This window comes from Dermacentor andersoni, chromosome 1 (assembly GCF_023375885.2).
Source record: "Dermacentor andersoni chromosome 1, qqDerAnde1_hic_scaffold, whole genome shotgun sequence".
NCBI lineage: Eukaryota > Metazoa > Arthropoda > Arachnida > Ixodida > Ixodidae > Dermacentor > Dermacentor andersoni.
The window spans coordinates 538,829-560,021 of record NC_092814.1 but is presented as its reverse complement, the minus strand read 5'-3'; the positions used below and the strand labels follow the sequence as shown (position 1 = coordinate 560,021).

Genomic DNA, 21,193 nt, shown 5'->3' with positions numbered 1-21,193 from the left:
CAAAGGAAACCCAAACTGGTTCCTCGAAAGAAAAGCCTCAGAGTTGAAGAAAAATTCGTCCTGGTCCGGGACTCGAACCCGGGACCACCGCCTTTCCGGGGCAGCCGCTCTACCATCTGAGCTAACCAGGCAGCTAGCAGGTGGCTGGGCGAAGTCGAATTTGTCGACAACACGAAGCATAGGCAAGTGTTTGACGTAGTAGTTCTGCGGAAACCAGCAAGGTGGAGAGAAGTAATGAATAAAGGGAAAATCAGACATCCACCCGTTCGTAGCAATTGCTGCAAAGGAAACACAAACGGGTTCCTCGAAAGAAAAGCCTCAGAGTTGAATGAAGATTCGTCCTGGTCCGGACTCGAAGCCGGGACCACCCGCCTTTCCGGGGCAGCCGCTCTACCATCTGAGCTGACCAGGCGGCTTGCAGATGGCTGGGCGAAGTCGAATTTGTCCACAACACGAAGCATAGGCAAGTGTTTGATGTAGTAGTTCTGCGGAAACCCGCAAGGTGGAGAGAAGTAATGAATAAAGGGAAAATCAGACATCCACCCGTTCGTAGCAAATGCTACAAAGGAAACCCAAACGGTTTCCTCGAAAGAGAAGCCTCAGAGTTGAAGAAAAATTCGTCCTGGTCCGGGACTCGAACCCGGGACCACCGCCTTTCCGGGGCAGCCGCTCTACCATCTGAGCTAACCAGGCGGCTAGCAGATGGCTGGGCGAAGTCGAATTTGTCGACAACACGAAGCATAGGCAAGTGTTTGACGTAGTAGTTCAGCGGAAACCCGCAAGGTGGAGAGAAGTAATGAATAAAGGGAGAATCAGACATCCACCTGTTCGTAACAATTGCTACAAAGGAAACCCGTACTACGTCAAACACTTGCCTATGCTTCGTGTTGTCGACAAATTGGACTTCGCCCAGCCATCTGCTAACCGCTAGGTTAGCTCAGATGGTAGAGCGGCTGCCCCGGAAAGGCGGTGGTCCCGGGTTCGAGTCCCGGACCAGGACGAATTTTTCAACTCTGAGGCATTTCTTTCGAGGAACCCGTTTGGGTTTCCCTTTGTAGCAATTGCTACGAACGGGTGGATGTCTGATTTTGCCTTTATTCATTACTTCTCTCCACCTTGCGGGTTTCCGCAGAACTACTACATCAAAGTACTTGTATATATACTAATCTTGCCGACGACAAAAGCACTCCGCAACGAAAAAAGCTCCCCGCGACTTCTGCAACATACCGCGCCTGTGCGAGGAGAATTACGGAACGCCAACGAGGAATCTGCCCACGGGCCTCTTGCAGGACACGTCCTCGATATTGGCGGGATGAGCAGCGTCTATTCGCACGTTTTGTGTGCAGAATTATCATACCAGAGAAAGGCTGCGAAGGACCACAGGTCCCCTGATAAGGATTAACATTTTTACTTTAACGTTAACATTTTTATGCGTCCGATTGAGTAAATCGGTATCGCATGCGTCATATGCACTCTATGTTGCCTTCCATGTCTTGCGACAAATAATTTCGCGATTTCTTGGTTATGGAGTGCGGACGCAGTTCCCGTGGAAGCTGCGCGTAGAGCAGTTATGTAAGTTTGCATCCCAGCAGCACGACAAGAATTAGCGCATCTGTTGCAATTCGCTTTAATAATTAATCCTTTTTCCCGCGGGTTTCATTGCTTGTGCGAGCCTGACAGCTCAGTGGACTGTGTGTATTCGTGCTGTGTACTTTCCTTGTCTGCAAGACTGGGACAAGCACATTTATTAAACCCATTTGCGAACTGTTTGGTCCTACAAGCCTATTCTATCTCTGTACCCGTCCCCGTGGCTTAACGGCTTTAGTGTGGCGCTGCTAAGCATGACCAATTTTTTTTTTCTTGTTTAACCTAGGTAGGACATTAGGCAGTATAATAGCAAGAGCTTGTTGGCGCAACCCACCGCCCCGTTCCAAATGGGACGCTCATAACATCCATCCATCCAATCGCGGGATCAAATCGCGGCCGCGGCGGTCGTGTTTTGATGGGTGCGAAATGCGAAAAAAACGCCCGTGTCCCCAGCATTGCGGGCACGTTAAAGAACCCCAGGTGGTCAACAATAATCTGGAGTCCCCCACTGCGGCGTACCTCTAATGACGTCGTGGTTTTAGCACGTAAAACACAAGAACAATCTTTTTTATCGGTCTATAGTGCTCGATTTATAAGGACACTGATTCCCTGCGAAAACTTAGAGTATAGACGCACGCAGTATACATAGTATACATATATAAAATTAGCATTTCAACAAAAGTGTTGCTGGTGCTAATGGGTGGGGGGGGATAATTATTTCCGGAACTTCTGTCCAGTTTTCCCATCAAGTTCATTCTTGCTATCAAATGCCAACTTCTTGCACTGCAATAACTAAAAAAGACGATTCCATGTGCTGCCAAAACAACCGGTACGTTGTCCACATTATCAATACAGTGTACCTGTGAAAACGTTGCTCAGAGCCGCTAGAACCCGTGCATCAGCTACACACATCCGCAAAAGGTGCAGAGCAGAAGCGGCCCACTTGCTAGACATTGCTGGCCCAAGGCAGCTGGAATCTTTCACGCGCCGGCCCAACCAAAGTATCCTGCAGTTACGTAAATGCACCTACGAAACCACCTTCACATACTTTTGTGCAGTCAAAACTTGAAACTATGGTAATTACGTGCGTGTTTGAGCACAACGCGTGCATGCGTCGCGCTTCAGCAACAAGAACTCAACGTGCGGACGCTTTACAGCTTAAATAATGGTCCTTTTCTCTATTCTTTTGCGCAGTTACAACACGGCATTATTAAGGCCAGTTACTGACTGACAAAGCAAAATCTCGCCTCAAGAAACTGCTCCGCAGGGCTCGGACGAAGTTTTCCGCGGATTTCCTCCGATAGCGCGTTAGCCGTCGTCTGCTACGGCAGGATCGACATATGTGGCGTCACTGTCGAGGCCGCGCTGAGCGAGGGAGTGAAACTGAGAAGGGAAGTGGTTGGCGCTACTTTTAACCATTGAGGGGTTATTTACCGGCTGGGCGAGCGTGCGAATGTAAATGTACCCCCTTGGTGCCTTGCGCGCAGTGGAAGACGGTGTGCTTCCTCCCCGCTTTTCTCCCTTGCGCGCGCGAGGTCAAGCCATCATACTCGGCTCACCCTCGCAAGCTTATACTCGTACCTGCAGCACACAGCGCGCGACCACGATGTTGTTGCAGCTGGACTTTATAGGGAACATCACGGAGACGGCTGAAATGCGCATAGAATGTCCATATAGTTGCTATCGGTATAAGGAATGAACCTAATTCTATTATGTTTCTTCAACTTATAGATGTTTTTCTAAGCTCGGAAGAAAGTCTAAGAGCTATGGAAATGACGCAGCCACGCTCTTCCGCGTCTGGATGGCAGCGTGTTTTCAAAGAACAAATCCCGTTGTAAACATAGCCGACGAGTGTGTGTGAATACACTTTTGAGCGCAGCTGCCTATCTCTTATCAATTAGGGTTCGATCACTAAGACTCACTGTCCTGCGTGCAGATGCACGCGGGACAAGTTGTAGCTGGTCACTTTTTTTTAATCGTTTGCCAAATGCATCCAAACATGGTTCTTTTGAAATACGATGGAGAGTACGATTACGCAGATGCGCAAGAGATTAGTTACTTGAATTTTTCACACTTAGCGCGCTTCCTTCACAACCCGTGATAAAACCACTATAAGGATAACGCAATAGAAACAAATTGATTGCGTATTTCTAAGCACGCCCTACGACTTTTCAAATGCAACTTGTGCCAACTAGGTCTCGCCATTTTGAGCTGACAAGCGCAGAGCATACAATGCGCGCTAGCGATCGTGTTTACAAAGAATTACATCGCTACGCGCCCGCCGCGGAAAGGTCTGAAATTTCAATCCGAACGTCGTTTCCCTTTCCCTCGTGGCAACCGCGCTCCAAGCCCGACGGTGACGTACTCGTGTCCGCAGTGTGACGTCGCTCGTGGTGACAGGTGACTTCGAGAATTATTCAAGGCAACATCTGTTATTTGTGTGATCTGTTGTTTGATTTAACGAATTGAAGTTTAGAGAAATAGTAAAACACACAAAGAGAATCTCTGCGTATTTTTTTGTTTTACTTCGCACCGAAGCAAGAGAGCTGTACATACTTCCGCTTCGTCTGCTTGTTTCCATGGTCATGCAGTCACGTGTGCAGGTACCAAAATTATGCCATTTTCTACCGTGTTCCAGCGCATCACCATGCCCTGCAATCCGCTTGTTCTGCCTCAGTATTCGTGTAGCACTGAATTATACCGCTATTCATGTGTCCTTGTGCACAGTGCGCAAAATCGCGCGCTGCGCGAAACCATACAATCAGAATTGCTTGCGCGCGACGCCGTCAGCGGAAGTGCGCGGCGCCGCGAAAAAAGAAAGCAAGGAGAATCTCATCACCTGGATGTCGAACCGGGACCGAAAACAGGATATGAACCGCTATATTCAGGTGAACCGATTAGACCGCAGGGTCAGCCACGGTCGTTTTCAAGTTCTACGAGAGGAGACCTCTTGCGTCAATTGTGCTCGCCGGCTATGTGCTCAACTGTGCGCATAGCCGGCGAACTCTGTCTAAGCAGAGCGTCGTCGCTGAATCGTCATGGAGGATGCTGCTTGTGATCAGGGCAGGTGTACAGTTGTGGTAGCACTCTCCAGGACTTGGTGGCACGACAAAGCGCCGACGGTGACAACTAAATGAAGAACTGCACTGTTTCGCGGGGCTCGGATATAAGCGGCATCGCGAATTAATGCAGTTCTCTTTATAGCGTGTAGGTGCCACGAGGCTGTTTGCGCTCTGGAGAAATACATAGCGCACTGTTTGTTTTCGTGCTCGTATTCAGGAACATGCACCAACTAGCCAAGCAGCTTTCTTTGCTAAAGAAACAAAGTCAGGGTAGAACAGGCCAAAATTATTTGTCCGCTACGCATCCCGCTAAAAATATTGTTGCGTGTGGAAAGACACAGAAAGAAGAGGCTATTTACAGGCTATTTACACTGGAGCCAGGCAGCCACGCCGACACTCGATCGCGCCAAGCGCACCGACCAGCTTCCTCGTCGTTCTCGCGGCGGCTCGTCTCCTGAGCATCGCTCGATGATATCGTCATACTACCCCCCCGGCGGCTAAAGCACCGTCACGGTGCTGCTAAATATCCAAGGCGCGTGCAGAGTAGTAGGGCTTGAGTAGGGCGACGTGGACAATGTCACTGGTTGTCACAGCGGAGGACGTAGTGGGCGTGGCTAGAGCGATTTCATAGGTGACATCGGTCACTTTGCGGAGCACGCGATATGGGCCTGTGTAACAAGAAAGCAGTTTTTGACAAAGGTCAACTTTACGCGAAGGTGACCAAAGCAACACGAGGCTGCCGGGCAAAAAATGGACATCACGGTGACGGAGGTCGTAGCGTTGCTTCTGCTTGTCTTGAGACACTTGTAGACGAGCGCGCGCAAGTTGGCGAGCGTGGTCAGCATTGGCGATTGCATCACGGGCATAATCGCTAGTTGAAGCTGTGGCGGACGGAAGCACAGTGTCCAGTGGTAGCGTTGGTTCGCGGCCATACAAGAGGTAAAACGGGGAAAAGTCAGCAGTTTCGAGACGGGAAGAGTTGTACGCAAAGGTAATGTAAGGTAGAGCCAGGTCCCAGTCACGGTGGTCGTCGGAAATGTATTTGGATAGCATCTCTGTAAGGGTGCGGTTCAAGCGCTCGGTGAGGCCGTTCGTTTGGGGGTGGTAGGAGGGGGTAAATTTATGCCGCATTGAGCAGGCACGCATGATGTCGTCGATGACTTTGGCCAAAAACGTACGGCCACGGTCTGTTAGCAATTGACGCGGTGCGCCATGCATCAAAATGATGGAGGAAGTCTGCAACATCAGTTGCGCAACTGGTCGGAAGAGCACGGGTTACGGCGTAGCGGGTAGCGTAGTGCGCCGCGACTGCAACCCACTTGTTTCCTGATGTAGATTCCGGAAAGGGGCCGAGAAGGTCTAAGCCGACACGATGAAAGGGCTCGGCAGGGATGTCGAGCAGATGCAGGTAACCAGCGGGGAGCTGGGAAGGCTTCTTGCGTCGTTGGCAAATTTCACAAGCGGCGACGTAACGTCGTACGGAACGGGCAAGTCCCGGCCAGAAAAAACGGCGACGTACACGGTCATAGGTTCGAGATACGCCGAGATGTACTGCCGTTGGTGCGTCGTGGAGCTCTTCTAGAACGGTGGAGCGGAGGTGTTTAGGTATTACAAGTAGGAACTCAGAGCCGTCCGGATGAAGGTTACGACGGTACAGAGTACCGTCACGGAGGACGAAGACGAAGAGGCGTAGAGTAGCATCGGCCGGAAAGTGTTCAAAACGGTCGATGAGTGCTCTGATGTAGGCGTCACGGCGTTGCTCGTCGGCGAAATGAAGCAGCTGTGCTACAGAAAATACGCAAGAAGCACTGGCAATATTGGAAGAGTCAGAGTCGTCAACAGGGTAACGCGACAAGCTGTCAGCGTCTTGGTGCAGGCGGCCAGACTTGTACACCACGGAATATGAAAATTCTTGTAGCCTCAAAGCTCATCGACCAAGCCGGCCTGTAGGATATTTTAGTGATGAGAGCCAGCAGAGAGCATGATGGTCAGTGACTACGGAAAAAGGGCGACCGTAAAGGTAAGGACGAAACTTCGCAACCGCCCAGACAACAGCAAGGCATGCTCGTTCCGTAATGGAATAGTTGAGCTCGGATAGTGCTAGGAGGCGGCTCGCATAAGAAATAACGTGATCCTGGCCACGCTGACGCTGGGCTAAGACGGCACCTACGCCATGACCGCTGGCATCTGTACGCAATTCTGTAGGGGCATCAGGGTCAAAGTGGGCGAGAATGGGTGGTGAGGTTAGAAGAGTGACGAGACGAGAGAAGGCGGCGGCTTCTCCAGTGCCCCACGAGAATTGTACGCCTTTCTTCAAAAGATTAGTTAGGGGTCTAGCAATAGTCGCAAAATCTGGAACAAAACGACAAAAGTACGAGCATAGCCCTACAAAACTTCGAGCGCGAGCGTCTGCGACTGTCTTCGGAACCGGAAACTCTCTGACAGCGCGAGTTTTGTCGGGATCAGGCTGTACTCCGGAAGCGTCAACGAGATGGCCCAAAAGAGTAATTTGCCGGTGGCCAAAACGACATTTGGACGAGTTAACGTGTAGCTTCGCCTTTCGAAATACATCAAGTATAGTTGTGAGACGTTCAAGGTGAGTGTCGAACGTTGGCGAGAAGACGATGACGTCGTCGAGGTAGCAAAGGCATGTGGACCATTTGAAACCTTGGAGCAAGGAGTCCATCATACGGTCAAAGATGGCAGGGGCGTTGCATAATCCAAACGGCATTACTTTAAATTGCTATAGGCCATCAGGTTTGATGAACGCGGTTTTTTTCGCTGTCCATATCGTCAACAGCAATCTGCCAGTAGCCGGAGCGAAGGTCAATAGAGGAGAAATAGCGAGCACCGTTGAGGCAGTCAAGGGTGTCATCAATCCGAGGTAGGGGATACACGTACTTTTTGGTAATGTTGTTCAGATGACGGTAGTCTACTCAGAAGCGCCACGTGCCGTCCTTCTTAACCAATACCACAGGTGACGCCCAGGGACTCGGAGAAGGCTCAATGATGTTATTATCTAGCAGTTTGTTGACTTTGTTTTGAATTACTCGGCGTTCCGACGCAGAAACTCGATACGGTCGTCGGTGAATAGGCGTAGCATCGCCAGTAAGAATCCGATGCTTGACCGCGAGCGTCTGGCCTAAAGGGCGATCGTCGATGTCGAAAATATCTCGGTAGGACGATAATACTTGGCAAAGCTCTTCAGCCTGCGCAGAGAACAGGTCCGTCGCAACCATTTTCTTTATGTTGGGATCGGCAGCCGAGGCTGGCGCTAGGGGCATGCTGAGCTCGTGAGAACCATCGGTCGATAACGCTGCCACGTATTGGTCGCCGAGACAATCAACGGTGGCAAGGCAAATACCTTACGGTAGAATTTGCTTTGCCAATCCAAAGTTACAGACAGGCATGCGAGTACGGTTCCCAGTAATATTAAGTATACTGTGAGGCACTGTAATGTCATACCTTATTCGAATGTCGGGCAGAGGAGTGACGAGGTACTCGCCATCAGGAACTGGTGGGAAAGAGAACAGTTCAATGTAGGCTATTGACTTTGGCTGCAGGCAAAGAAAGCCGGTGGAACGTAAGCGGCAGTGGGGTGCGTCAGAAGGTTCTGCGAGCATCGGCAACTCAAGGCGAAGGGTACTGGAAGAGCAGTCAATAAGAGCAGAATGTACGGAGAGAAAATCTAGGCCGAGAATGAGGTCGGGGGGGCAATGAGCAATTACGGTGAAGAGGACAGGAGTGTGGCGGCCGGCGATGCAGACGCGTGCCGTACACATGCCGATGATAGGCACAGTACCGCCATCCGCAACGCGAACGACGCGTGCTGACGCTGGAGTGAGGAGCTTGTTCTGTCGTCGTCGGAAGGCAGCACTCATAATAGAAAGATGTGCTCCTGTATCGATGAGTGCCGTGACAGGATAGCCGTCGACGTCAAACAAGGTTTCGGTTCGTGGGTAAGGTGCGCAGAGGATTTGAGGGCAGGGTCGACAACCCAGCTTCACCTCCAGAAGCTGCAGTGCCTAGTTTTCCGGCTGGATCCGGGAGGCGATAGGCGGCGAAGACAAGCGACGTGGTTGGGGCGAACGAGACTGCTAGCGTCGAGGTGAGGGCGAGCGGCTGTAGCGAAGGTTCGGAGCAGGAGCATCAGCGGCAGTGGATTCATGGCGGGTAGTATAGGGAACGGAAGGTCGAAAGGTGCGGGAAAAGGCGGCGGCGTATGTCCGAGGAGGTGGTGGCCATCGGTTGCGGCAGTGACGAGCGACGTGGCCGATGCGACAGCAGTGGAAGCAGATCGGCCGGTCATCAGGGGTACGCCAATCGGACGGGTTGCGGCGAGAAGTGGCGGAAAAGGACTGCCGAGGACGAGGAGGGCCGCTAGAGAACTGGGGAACGCTGGGTTGAGACGTGGAACACACGGAGTTCAAACCCATGTTCGCAAATTCCTGTCGGACGACGGCCTGAATCATCGCAATGATGGTTACTGGCGGATCGGGAGGCGTCGTGTAGAAAGCTGGTGAACAGGCGGCCTCGAGTTCGCGGCGAACAATACGGGTGACGTCGTCACAGGTGGCGGTCTGACGTGGTCGACCCTCACATGTCGACGTAGCAGCAGTATTGGGTAGCCGTGCGATGTGGTGTGTGATACGGCGGCTCTTAGCTTGTTCAAGACGACGGCATTCTTTGATGATGGCGTCGATAGTCGAGACGTTGCCGAAAACAAGCAAATTGAAAGCGTCGTCGGCGATGCCTTTTAACACATGTGACACTTTATCTGCTTCGGACATAGCATCGTCAGCTTTGCGGCATAGAGCCAAGAAGTCGAGGATGTAGGAAACGTACGGCTCCGTATGTCTGAACACGAGACGCAAGAGCCTTTCTCGCGGCAGCCTTGCGCCGAATGGAGTCGCCGAACAGTTCCCGTAGCTTCTCTTTGAAACTGTCCCAACTGGTTATCTCGTCGTCATGCGTTTGGTGCCACACGCGTGGGGTGCCGCCGAGATAAAAGATGACATTGGCGAGCATAATCGTTGGGTCCCACCTGTTATTAGCACTGGCGTGTTCATAGAGCTTGATCCAGTCGTCAACATCCTGTTCCTCCAGGCCAGATAACACACCTGGGTCGCGATGCGGGGCGACCGTGACGATTGGAGCAGTGGGACAAGCCGAAGCCGTTGCAGAGATGGGCGCGTCACCGAGAGGCATGGTGACAAGCTCGGTGTGCCGACCACTTCGGAGTTCCGTAGTGAGGACGTGGATCGCTGACCTCCCCCAGAATGTTGCGTGTGGAAAGACACAGACAGAAGAGGCTATTTACAGGCTATTTACACTGGAGCCAGGCAGCCTGGCCGACACTCACTCGCGCCAAGCGCACCGACCAGCTTCATCGTCGTTCTCGCGGCGGCTCGTCTCTTGAGCATCGCTCGATGATATCGTAATAATATCACTCACTGTCTACCAAGTTCTGCTCAGTATCTATACTATTTGATTGTTTTAGGCAGTAATGAAAACTTGATACCTCAATCATTTTTGCCTTGGTTATAAGCACCTTGGTTTAAGTACTCTCTTGAGTGACATTGTCGACTGCGCACACTGTGCCACCACCGTGAAACGTGCCACAGGCCGTGCCGGCCATATTTCACACTCATCGTCGCAGTTAAGCGCAAGGAATGCAAACACGCGGCTAGTTATGAGTTCCTCACACTTGTGACGTCACTCGCCTAAAGCCACGCAGCGTTTCTTGAGTGAATGTGCCGGCGGCCGCGACAAGCTAACCCGATCGTGTGGCCGAATACTCCAGCGCCTAAATTGCGAGACCACTTCAGCACTACAAAAGACGGAGAAAATGGTTACGCAACACTGAAGTGTCAGGCAGAAAACCACCGTCAACGTATATGAAATGTACGGCGATCTAACTCAGGAGAAAACAACATTCGGGGCCGAGGATTCGGGAGGGCAGCCATGGCCCATTTGGAAAGTTTACAAAAGGTATCACAGACGATGGAAAATGCATTACTGAAATGTGAAACAAAAACCACCTTCTATGTAGCATGAGCGAAGGATCGTTTGCCGGCGAGCGGTGGTTGTGAGAAGCAAACTTATCGTGTGGCCGAATATTCTAGCGCCCGAACTGCGAGGCCACTTAAGCGGTGCTAGACGACGGCGATGGATTGCTACACTAGTACAAAAGACGTCCCAGCATGTCACGCTTCTTTTTTCGAATAATTTTCTCGGAGGAAAGCAGAAATAACACTAGAGTGGACAATCCTTGCAGCCCCTGCAGCTTCTTTCTTTCGTATATCATACAGTCAACAATCGATACCTTCGTGGCAAAAGCGTGGAGAAATGTGCTAAGATATCCGGCCGAGCAACAAACTGAATGTGTAGCAGAGCCCACAAACGCGCGTCTACTGTTCCAGACATGTGCGCGCAGGGTGTGCAAGAGTCGAGTGCTTTCGCCAATTATTTGTCGCTTCTACATTTCAGCGCTACAGCCATAAATTTATCGACATGATGCAGGAAGTACTTGTGTCAGTTGCGACTGGCATAACTTTTGCGAACTATTCTGTTACGCAGAATGCGTTGTTGGGCAAGTTGGTTCATTGTACTTGGAAAGATTGGATGCGCTTTGTAGACGATCACAAGGAAAAAGACAGGACAGGCGCAAACTAACAACTGAGGTTTATTCGAGGGAAACACTTAAAAATCAGACCATGCCAGTGCAGGCGCATCAGGGTATCCGCAGCAGAAAAGAAGAGAAAAAAAACAAAACCAGAAAAAAACCAATGGCGTGGCTCAGCTAATCATATTATCTAGGAAACGTGCCTCCCTATTGTAAAGCATGACCGATGTGTCACTGATGCATGCTTGCCCCTTCTTTTTTATACAATATGCCTCTAGAAGTTCCCGTGCTTTTTCGTTGCTGCACTTGCGCAGGAGCTTAACCTGGTTGAGCAGAGGCCTGCATTTATGATCTAGGCAATGCATGGGTAAATGACGTTGCTCCCGGTTTTTAATGGACCTTTCGTGTTCTCGGATTCGCACGTTCAAACAACGCCCGTCTGGCCTATGTAAGTTTTGCCGCATGGCAGGGGAAGCTTCGACATGCAAATTCCTAGGCTGAAAGAGGCTGGATTCCCTGATGTGGTTGTGCTGGCAGTGGTTGAAACGCTCGCAAAGAGGGTAAAAGCGCCTCAAAAAGTAAACTGTGATGTTGCCAACAAAGCTTCAAAGCCAGTCGTAATTCCATATGTCCATAGAACTGCACACAATCTGAAGAAGATAGCAACCAAGCACGGTGTCCCACTCGTTTTCTCGGCTCCCTGCAAGCTGAGTCACCTTTGCGCCCGCATTGGGAGACTTCACGCCAGAAAGAAGCAAGGTGGCTGTGGCGTGAAACACAAGAACCCCCATGTAAATTGCCAAGTTGGCGTTATTTATCAGATTCCCCTGACATGCGGCAAAACTTACATAGGCCAGACGGGCCGTTGTTTGAACGTGTGAATCCGAGAACACGAAAGGTCAATTAAACACCGGGAGCAACGTCATTTACCCATGCATTGCCTAGATCGTAAATGCAAGCCTCTGCTCAACCAGGTTAAGATCCTGCGCAAGTGCAGCAACGAAAAAGCACGGGAACTTCTAGAGGCATATTATATAAAAAAGAAGGGGCAAGCATGCATCAGTGACACATCGGTCATGCTTTACAATAGGGAGGCACGTTTCCTAGATAATATGATTAGCTGAGCCACGCCATTGGTTTTTTTTTTTGGATTTTTTTTCTTTTCTGCTGCTGATACCCTGTTGCGCCTGCGCTGGCATGGTCTGATATTTAAGTGTTTCCCTCGAATTTCATTTCATTTCATTTTATTTGTGCCCATTTACAAGCCAATGGAGGGGTCAAGGTAAAAGCTGCTTATTGGCAGCTTGAGTGGTCCCTGGCCCCCTTTACATATTGGCAGACCGGTGGCAAAGAACACTTTCAGAAATGAAAAAATAAAGAACAGTGGGCTACATCAAATAAATTACATATCTTTCATTGAATACATATGGTTTTACGGAACCATGGCGATTTAAATGGTAGTTTTGCCAGATAGATGAGCTCCGATGGTGTTAAGGCACGGATGTCAATGCCGGCTTCTAGATAAGAATTTAGTAGCCGCGGCAAGGTATTTGCGACCCTTTGATGGCCGTAATTTGTCCTCGAAAAGGGTATGAGCCATTTTTCATGGCTGCGCGTCTCATATGTGAGTGTATTCCCTTTTAAGTTTGCTATATTTGTTATTAAGTTGCTTCTATTTTTTACCTGAAAGTAGTAGGTGCGTAGGAGGGTTTGTTTGTAGAGATGATGACCTCTTGTTATGTTGTACTTGGTAAAAAGACTCTCAGTGTGCGAGTTGTATGGTACATTTGCGATAGCGCGTATTATCTTTTTTTGCATCAATAGCATTTTAGAGTGATTGGAAGCTGATGTCCTGCCCCATACAAGATGATAATAATTTACATGCGAGGCAAACAGTGCATTATAAATGATCAATTTAGCTGACGTTGGTAAAAGGTAGCGATTTCGATGTAGTACGCGGCTCAGTTTCTGTAGTACAAAATCCACGTGAGCGTCCCATTGCAATGTGTCGGTAAAATATAAGCCAAGTACTTTTACCGTGTCAACAACCTCTATTTTCTCAGAGTTGTAAAATATGTTGTGGGTCAATAAACCTCAGTTGTTAGTTTGCGTCTGTCCTGTCTTCTTCCTTGTGATCGTCTACAAAGCGCATCCAATCTTTCCAAATATTCTGTTACGGGCTCCTTTCATTTTCACAATGAATACGTACCACATTGGCATTATATCGTTATATGATGTTTCTTACTTCATTTTCTGGAGCACACTGTGGCCAACAAGCGCGAGCAACTTGAGCGGAGTACTGAGAATTTTTTCGTTTTTGTGTACCAGATAACTGTCGACCCGAAAGCATGGCACGGTACCCGTATTGCTCGAATGCGATAGAAGTTATCATACTCTCTTATTATGACGGGTTCAAAACTTGCGATAAATAGAACGCTGCCTCTTGGTGTAGATTATTTTTTGTTACAGTGACACTTGTACACATGAAAATAGTAGGTAGTGGTCGCGTGTATCACAACCTGCCCACGCATGCGTCCGTCAGCCTGACGTAGTGATTGGAAGCCATACAATGAACGTATCGCCGAAAGCTCGACGGACGTCCCATAGGCGTTCGTTCCAAGGTCGATCCAAATAGGTCGCGAAGCTTCGGGCGAAAAAAGGTTCAGAACAAATTGCCACCGACATCAGCAAGGGTTGTTATGGGAGCAGCGATTGAAGCGCGACTATGTTTGGAGAGAACAAACACTGGGAAAGAGGGAAAGAAAAAAAGCGTTTTTTAATTCAAGCTAGAGACAGTTAAATTCGTTCAACAAAAATAAAATTCCTAATCAATTTTATATATGCGTGAAGAGTAAAAGAAAGACAACTCTATTTTATTTTATCATTATCAATCAATACATTTTGTCAGCGCCCATCGCAAGAGGGGGCGCTGAGGCCGCTATCGCTTGCAAAGCGATGCAGCTCATGAAGTGTGCAGAAAGACGCGCTCATAAAGTTCACCTGTTAGAATACGCCCCCCTCACATGTGCTGTTTTCCTTGTCGACGTTTGTCGGAATTTTGTGACGTGGATAGCTTCATCGTTTCTCAATCTGTTCAGCCAAAATTAGTGAGTTACGACCGCCAGATAATTGCTTACTTTAGTCGTTTTCATGTGACTGCGCAGGCCAACGGGCTTGGTGTCCGACGATAGAACCACCAGTCTACACTTAAACCTTTAGCCGCCCTCCAAAGAAAGTGTGTTCTGTTCAGAGGTGCGATTTCTGCACCCGTACGGCTGACCTTTTCTTGCATCGCTTTCCGCGCTGAAAGCTCGAAACGCCCATCAAGTCGAATTGCGGGGTATTTGAATATATCGCTCTAATGGAAGGCCACCAAAACAAATTTTGCGCCTTTGAGAGCAAAATCACGTCCCTTCTGTTTTCTGGTGACATGACGTCATTGTTTCTTCCGCCGGAAGTGTTCTCTCCTCATACAGATGGCGCTAAGCCGCATGAACCGCCATGTTTTGAACGTATGGGCTTCTTTGGAAGTTGCGCTACCACGTATATTTACCTTGTTGGTTCCTCGGCCGCTCTGCTCTTCGCATTCGACACGGGATAACCACCTTGATCCACCATAGTCGCTTCTGTCAGAACAGGCAGCACCCTCCTAACCCCTATTATTCTGTCTCCTAAAACTTTCAAAGCGGCTTCGACATTTGCACCAGACCGCGCATCATTGATACGACGTGTTCAACGCACACCGATTTTATAGAGTTTGCACACCTACCCAAAGAAGCCGCGATCCACCTGGGGCGCGTTTTGAATTCCCCTCAGTAAATGATAGCGGCTCAATGGTAAATTTCGAGGTCTCATACAGTTACCTGGACAGCTACCTAACAAACTTGCATTAATAGATAAATAAAAGGGATATTTTCAGTCAGTACTCCTTTAAGATTGCGACATTTGGGGCAACAGTGAAAGGTGCCTAATTTGTGTGATGCCCCTGCACTAGCTACGTAATACAAAAGCAGACTTATGCATTCAAATGCGTTGTTCCGGAAACAAGAGAGACGCCATCTTTTTCAAAGCTCAGTGAATCGGTTCGCGCCGGAGCTGAAAACGAGCCCTGCTTATCGTCGCCGTCCAGTTTCAGTTTTACTTTCTAGCATACATACATAGTTTGTTGGCGGTCTCCTTGGCAAGAAAGCTGTGTCAAACAGCTTGACGGCGCCAAGGAGCCACTGGCAGGTGATAGAGCATAATGAAAAAGAAATTACAGTGACGACGTTAGTGAAATGGTACAAAACATCATTGAGCTATCGCTATAAAATTTTTACATCGAACAGCGTTTTTTGTACAACAATGTTACAATGAAGTTAAATAATTCTATATATTGAGTGCACAAAATTCCTGGTGCTTACGATTAGCAATACGAGAACTAGGTGAAAGCAGGAGCCAACGTTTCGACAAGTGAACTTGTGTTTTTCAAGGAGACATATGCTCTCCTAGGCACAGTATATATAGGTACGTTGGCTCCTGCTTTCACCTTGTCCTTGTTTTGCCCACCGTCTTGAATTTCGATCTCCTGCATTGCCCGTGTTTTCTGCGGATTTCGTCTTTCACTTGCGAGCGCCATGTTCGGCGCCACTCGGCGCTACTTCTCATTCACGCATGCACTCGCCTCCTAAAATACGCTTCGCTGTGTCTGCTTCGCTCAAAGCCTCTTGCGAGCCTCCGCGCACTCACTACACATCTCCGCGTCCCTCGAGTAAGACAGCAGCAGGGTAGGGTAGCGGCAAAGTAAGCTTCGCTTCGATAAGACTTATATCCACTACAAATAAGTTTACCGCACAGTGTTTCGAAACGCAACCTTCCTCCTTTTTCTTGTACTTGCGTGGTTATGAGCCTACAGATAACATATATGTTCTGTTCTCTAACATTCGTAGTATTGTTAAGCGTGATGTGTGTAATCGCGTTGACACGTGCAGTGCAGACATAGTGGTCCTAACAGAATCCTAGCCGAATTCTAAGATTTCTAATGATGAAATACTAAAGTGCGAAAACAGGGGGAAGGCGGGAGATGGAAATTCAAGACGATGAGCAAAATGAGGACAAGGTGAAAGCAGGAGCCAACGTTTGGACAAATGGACTTGTCTTCTTCAAGCCTTGATTGAAGAAGACAAGTTAACTTGTCGAAAAGTTGGCTCCTCCTTTCACCTCGTTCTCGTTTTGCTCTTCGTCTTAAACTGCGAAAAGAATTTCAGTACCGATGTAGCCGCATGGACCGAAAAGGGGGAGGTGTTCTAATAGCTGTAAAGCAGTGATTTGGGCTTGTTGGTAAGACATCGTGAGGCTTATAGCGCGTGAAAAAGACAAGGACGAAAGGGAGACGTGGCACACACAGGCGCTAACTTGCAACAATCTTTATTTCGAGCAAGGGACCCATACATATATACAAGTTTTTCGCGTACATCATACATGCGCTGTTTGCAAAAATTCCTTACACACCATTGCGCAGGTACGATAACTATTTGCCTCAAAACCATCGATTGCCCTTTCCCGCAAAGAGCTATCGTACCTGGGCAATGGTGTGCAAGGAATTTTTGCAAACAGCGCATGTATGATGTACGCGAAAAAGTTGTATATATGTATGGGTATTTTGCTCGAAATAAAGATTGTTGCAAGTTAGCGCCTGTGTGTGTCACGTCTCCCTTTCGTCCTTGTCTTTTTCACGCGCTAAAAGCCTCACGAAATTCTAATAGCGGTCGCTGACTATCTGCAGTCTTCGCACGTGCCACTTGTTTACTCTCGAGAAATCATATGCGCCTCTATTCACATTAATGATCGATATAATCTTTTGAGCATGCTATCGTCGTCCAAATGCTCAAATGTAATTTTGTAGCGCCCTTCACGATGTACTCAACCGAACTTTAGTTACATTTCCTTCTTTTCCACTTCTTTTTAGTTGGCCATTTCAATCTGTCAAAAATAAATTGGTCGGGTGCATTACCCTCCACACTGGATTCTTCATCTGACACCATTGCTTTTATAAATTTGTGTGTGGACTTCAACTTCTCTCAGTCATTTACTCAGACAACCCGAACCACACCTACTTGCGCAAATATTATTCATCTTGTTCTACCTACGTCTCCCGATCTAGTTCGTTCATCGACAATTCTGCTGGGCTTCAAGTGACCACTCCTTCATTCAATTTGAGCTCAAAGACATACGTATGCGACCTAATCCCTAAATTATCAAATATTATGCCGAAAGCAGATTTCCCTGGATAAATGTAGAAGTGGAAACTTTTTACCTGAATACATGCCAAACTTTGCTAACCGTACTGCGGAAACAAATTGGTGCCTTTTCAAATAAAAGGTTTATTTTCTTGTGCAAAAAATGCGTACTAATTCGCATCACATCAGGCAAGCATCATTCCCCATGGTTCACTACCTCATTAAAACGTATATTAAGCACGAAAAAAAACGTTTTTCGCAGAGCCAAAAAGAACAGCGGTCCTTATCACTGGAATTTATATCGTGTCATAGCTTCAGATTATCGAAAAGCATTGAAAGACGACAAGCATCTATTTTTCTACAGCACGCTTCCGTCATTGCTGAATGAAAACGTTGAAAAATTTTGGAACATCATTGCTGGTCCCAAGCATAAAATAGTGCTGCGATAGCAGCGGTCCTTCAACAAAGTATCCCCAACTGCTTCAATGACGCCTTTTCTAAGGCTTCTTTTTCAACAATCATCTTTTTCACTCCCCTGTTTTAACCCGGTGCAGAATCCATTAATGGACCCCCTATTAAATGACAGTTTTGGTGTACAACGTCTTATTAATTTGAAGGTTTGTTCGTCTTCAGGAACTGCGACATAAATTCAAAGTTTTTAAAAAATACAAATGTTTATTCTTCCATTTAGTTGTGTGCACTGTTTTCGCAGTCTTAGGATTTAGGATAGTTGCCCGGGAACTGGAAGGCGGTGGGTAGGCTCGGACCAATAGTCAAGTCTCGCGATACTCATTGCGCCACCAATTACAGACGCATGTCCTTAACGAGTGTGCCATGTAAAATGTTTGAACATGTCATATATTCAATTTGTTTAAGTTCATTGAAAATCGTTCATTCTTTTTTCCTCATCAGCATGGCTTTTGTACATCATTTTCGTGTCAGACGCAGTTCATTTCCTACGCCCACGACGTATTTGACCCATTAGAGAAGAGATGTAATGCAAAAGGATAGAAAATTGGGCGAGTTGGTACGGCAACGTGATCTGGAATTGTAGCGCGAAGTGACACAGCGCTCGTCCTGACTGCTTCTAGTCTCTGTCAGTTCGCGCTACAATTCAAGATAGACAAGAAACTTTTCATTGACTGCATATTATCAGCTTTTCAAGAAAAACATTCGATCTTGTTAATCACCAACTACTTTGCTTAAAGCTCAGCCAACTGTATGTTGACCCTAATTTTCTTTTATGGATTGAGAGTTTTTTGCGTAATAAAACTCAGTTCGACACTGCTAATAACGCTGATTTTTCACCATGTTATGTTACCACAAGCCTGCCTCAATGTTCGGTGCTCTGGCCGTTATTGTTCCTAACATATATTAATTATCTGCCAAATGCTATTGACTCCACAATCAGGCTTCTCCACAACCTTCCTAGTCTTGTCTTTTGTAGAAAGCTCACGAATGCTAACCTTTCACATGATTTATTATCGCATTTATGAGCCAAAAGGGTATCTTTCTAAACCAACGTTCATATCGCCACGCACAGATCATTGTCATAAGGTACGTATTCCATACTTTAAATCTTGTGTGCCAAAGGCGGCTAGCGATTGGAAGCACCTGCCCATCTCTGTTGCCGATATCTGCGACACGTGTTTATTTAAAACTGCCGTTGAAAACTGCGTGTTTGCCTAATTTGCCCTGTTACTAATTGATATAGCATTTAGCCTAAACCTACGCTTGTTCGTTGCTGTATACCATATTGTTTTCTTTTTGCTGCATTATCACTGTACGTATCTTTTTTCGACTTCCTTCTATAACGCCCCCTGGTCCCTGAAGGTATTGTAATAAATGAATAGTATATCGGCACAAAAAAAAAATTCGCTCCAATCCACGCTGTGAAAGTGGTTAACCAGCGACAGTGGTTGGCCAGCGAAGCTGTGGTATCACCTGATCCGATAGATCAAAGTGATGAAGCTCTGAACTGGGTCCTGCCCAGCCTGAGCACGACGCCTTCTGCACATTGACGTTGCTGTTCCTTTCGTCCCTCATCGTAATCACGCTGCTCTTCAGGTGTCCTAATTGTATGTAGCTTACTTTGGACAGGCACCGCTGCGTCATACCTAGCCGTGGTACATATTGGCGTTGCTGTTCCCGTTGCCGCTCATCGTGTTCATATAGCTCTTCGGTAGTCCTAACTATGCGTGGCCTTTCTATAGCGCTATCAGAACACTAATGAAATTGGTTGGTAGGCGGGGTATTCTTTTACATACGAACATGTAGTTACGTCACCTTCTGCTTTGTATGCTAAAAGGCATGTTTTTTGTCGCAAGTTAAAACACACACGGAAGGAAGACACATAAAGACAATAAAACACACACGAAAGGAAGACACATAAAGACAATGTTGTCTTTATGTGTCTTCCTTTCGTGGGTGTTTTAACTTGCGGCAAAAAACATGTCTTTTAGCAAGCACCAGCTAGGCGAACAAGCAGTTCTGTTGCAACATACTTCGTATATTAGTTGCCGCATCCCGGCAACTGCAGCTTGTGCAACCGTAATCTTTACCGAGAAACGCTTGCGGCGAATGCAATGCGCGAACGCGAGCTTTCTGGCTATGTTTTTCCATTTCCCGCGCGGCCGGCGCCGCTGCTGCCGGGGATGCACGGAGTGCCATCTCGTGGTGCTGCAAGGAACCTAACGGCGCACGCCTCCCACTGCGACTGCTTGAATTTTCCCCACAGACACGACAAATGCATTCGGGGGTAGAGGTATACAGCTTCGCCGTACAATGCCAATTTGTAGCGGGTACACAAAAGCGGTTTGTGGAGGGATAAGGAAGCGTTGTGCCGCATAAGAGTCCGTTGCGTGAATGAGACGGGCGCTCCAAATGAGCTCGGAGAAGATTGGCAGACTCACCGTAGACGATCTGCTCCCGCTTGACCCTGGTCTTGCGCTCAACGCCGTCCAGGATGTCACCGATCACCCCGCGCTCGCGCAACACTCGTCCTAGTTCCTCGTTGAGCTCCTGGGCCATGGTGAACGTCAGCTGTCCAGTCAGCTGTGGAACGGCTCCGATTTTGATGGCTCGCGCCGCCGCGCGGTCCACGGCCTCGCACCCACTGCTTCATTTTCCTCTTCTTCCTGTAAACCACTGTTTATCACCGCTCAGAGTTACAGCAACGGAAATTTCACATAAAGCAGGGCTTTGGGCTCACTGTTACACTGCGCATCAACAGGAAAGAAACTGCGATGTGATACACGGTGTCCCAGCTAAGAACTGAGGTGAAACAGCGCGAAAAAGACGAGGACACAAGGAAACAAATACCACAGACAAGCGCTGACTGCCAACTGGAAGTTTATTTGAAAATCACCGGACATTTATATCCAGCTAACCCAGCCAGAGATTAAAGATATGCCGATGCACTCTGAGAAGACGCGTCCAAATGCATGTTGCTGACTGTTGTATGGAGTGTCACTATTTTTTAAAGCGAAGCTTTCTTTGTCTCTTCCTTCGGCTTTCACACTGCTGCTGCTGCTTTTGTCCGGCACACCGCGTCTGCGGTGGTTTAGAGCGTAAAGCGGGAGACACACGGTCCGATTCGGCGTCCGATTCGGCGTCCGACGCGCCGGAACGGCAGCCGGAATCGAGGTGTTTTGCTGTGCCGAAGCGCCGGATCGGACGTCCGGCGTGCGACAAGCCGGGCA

At 48.2% G+C, this 21,193-nt stretch overlaps 1 protein-coding gene across 1 annotated transcript in view; it reads right to left on the bottom strand.

Moving 5' to 3' along the window:
• LOC126543813 (receptor expression-enhancing protein 5-like) overlaps window positions 1-20,689 on the bottom strand; it is a 298,331-nt gene extending 277,642 nt beyond the window's left edge. The window contains exon 1 of the mRNA XM_050190940.3: window positions 20,405-20,689. Coding sequence (XP_050046897.1) covers window positions 20,405-20,522 — 118 coding nt within the window. The 5' untranslated portion in view covers window positions 20,523-20,689. The remainder of the gene's footprint in view (window positions 1-20,404) is intronic.
• Between the last annotated feature and the right edge of the window lie 504 nt (window positions 20,690-21,193).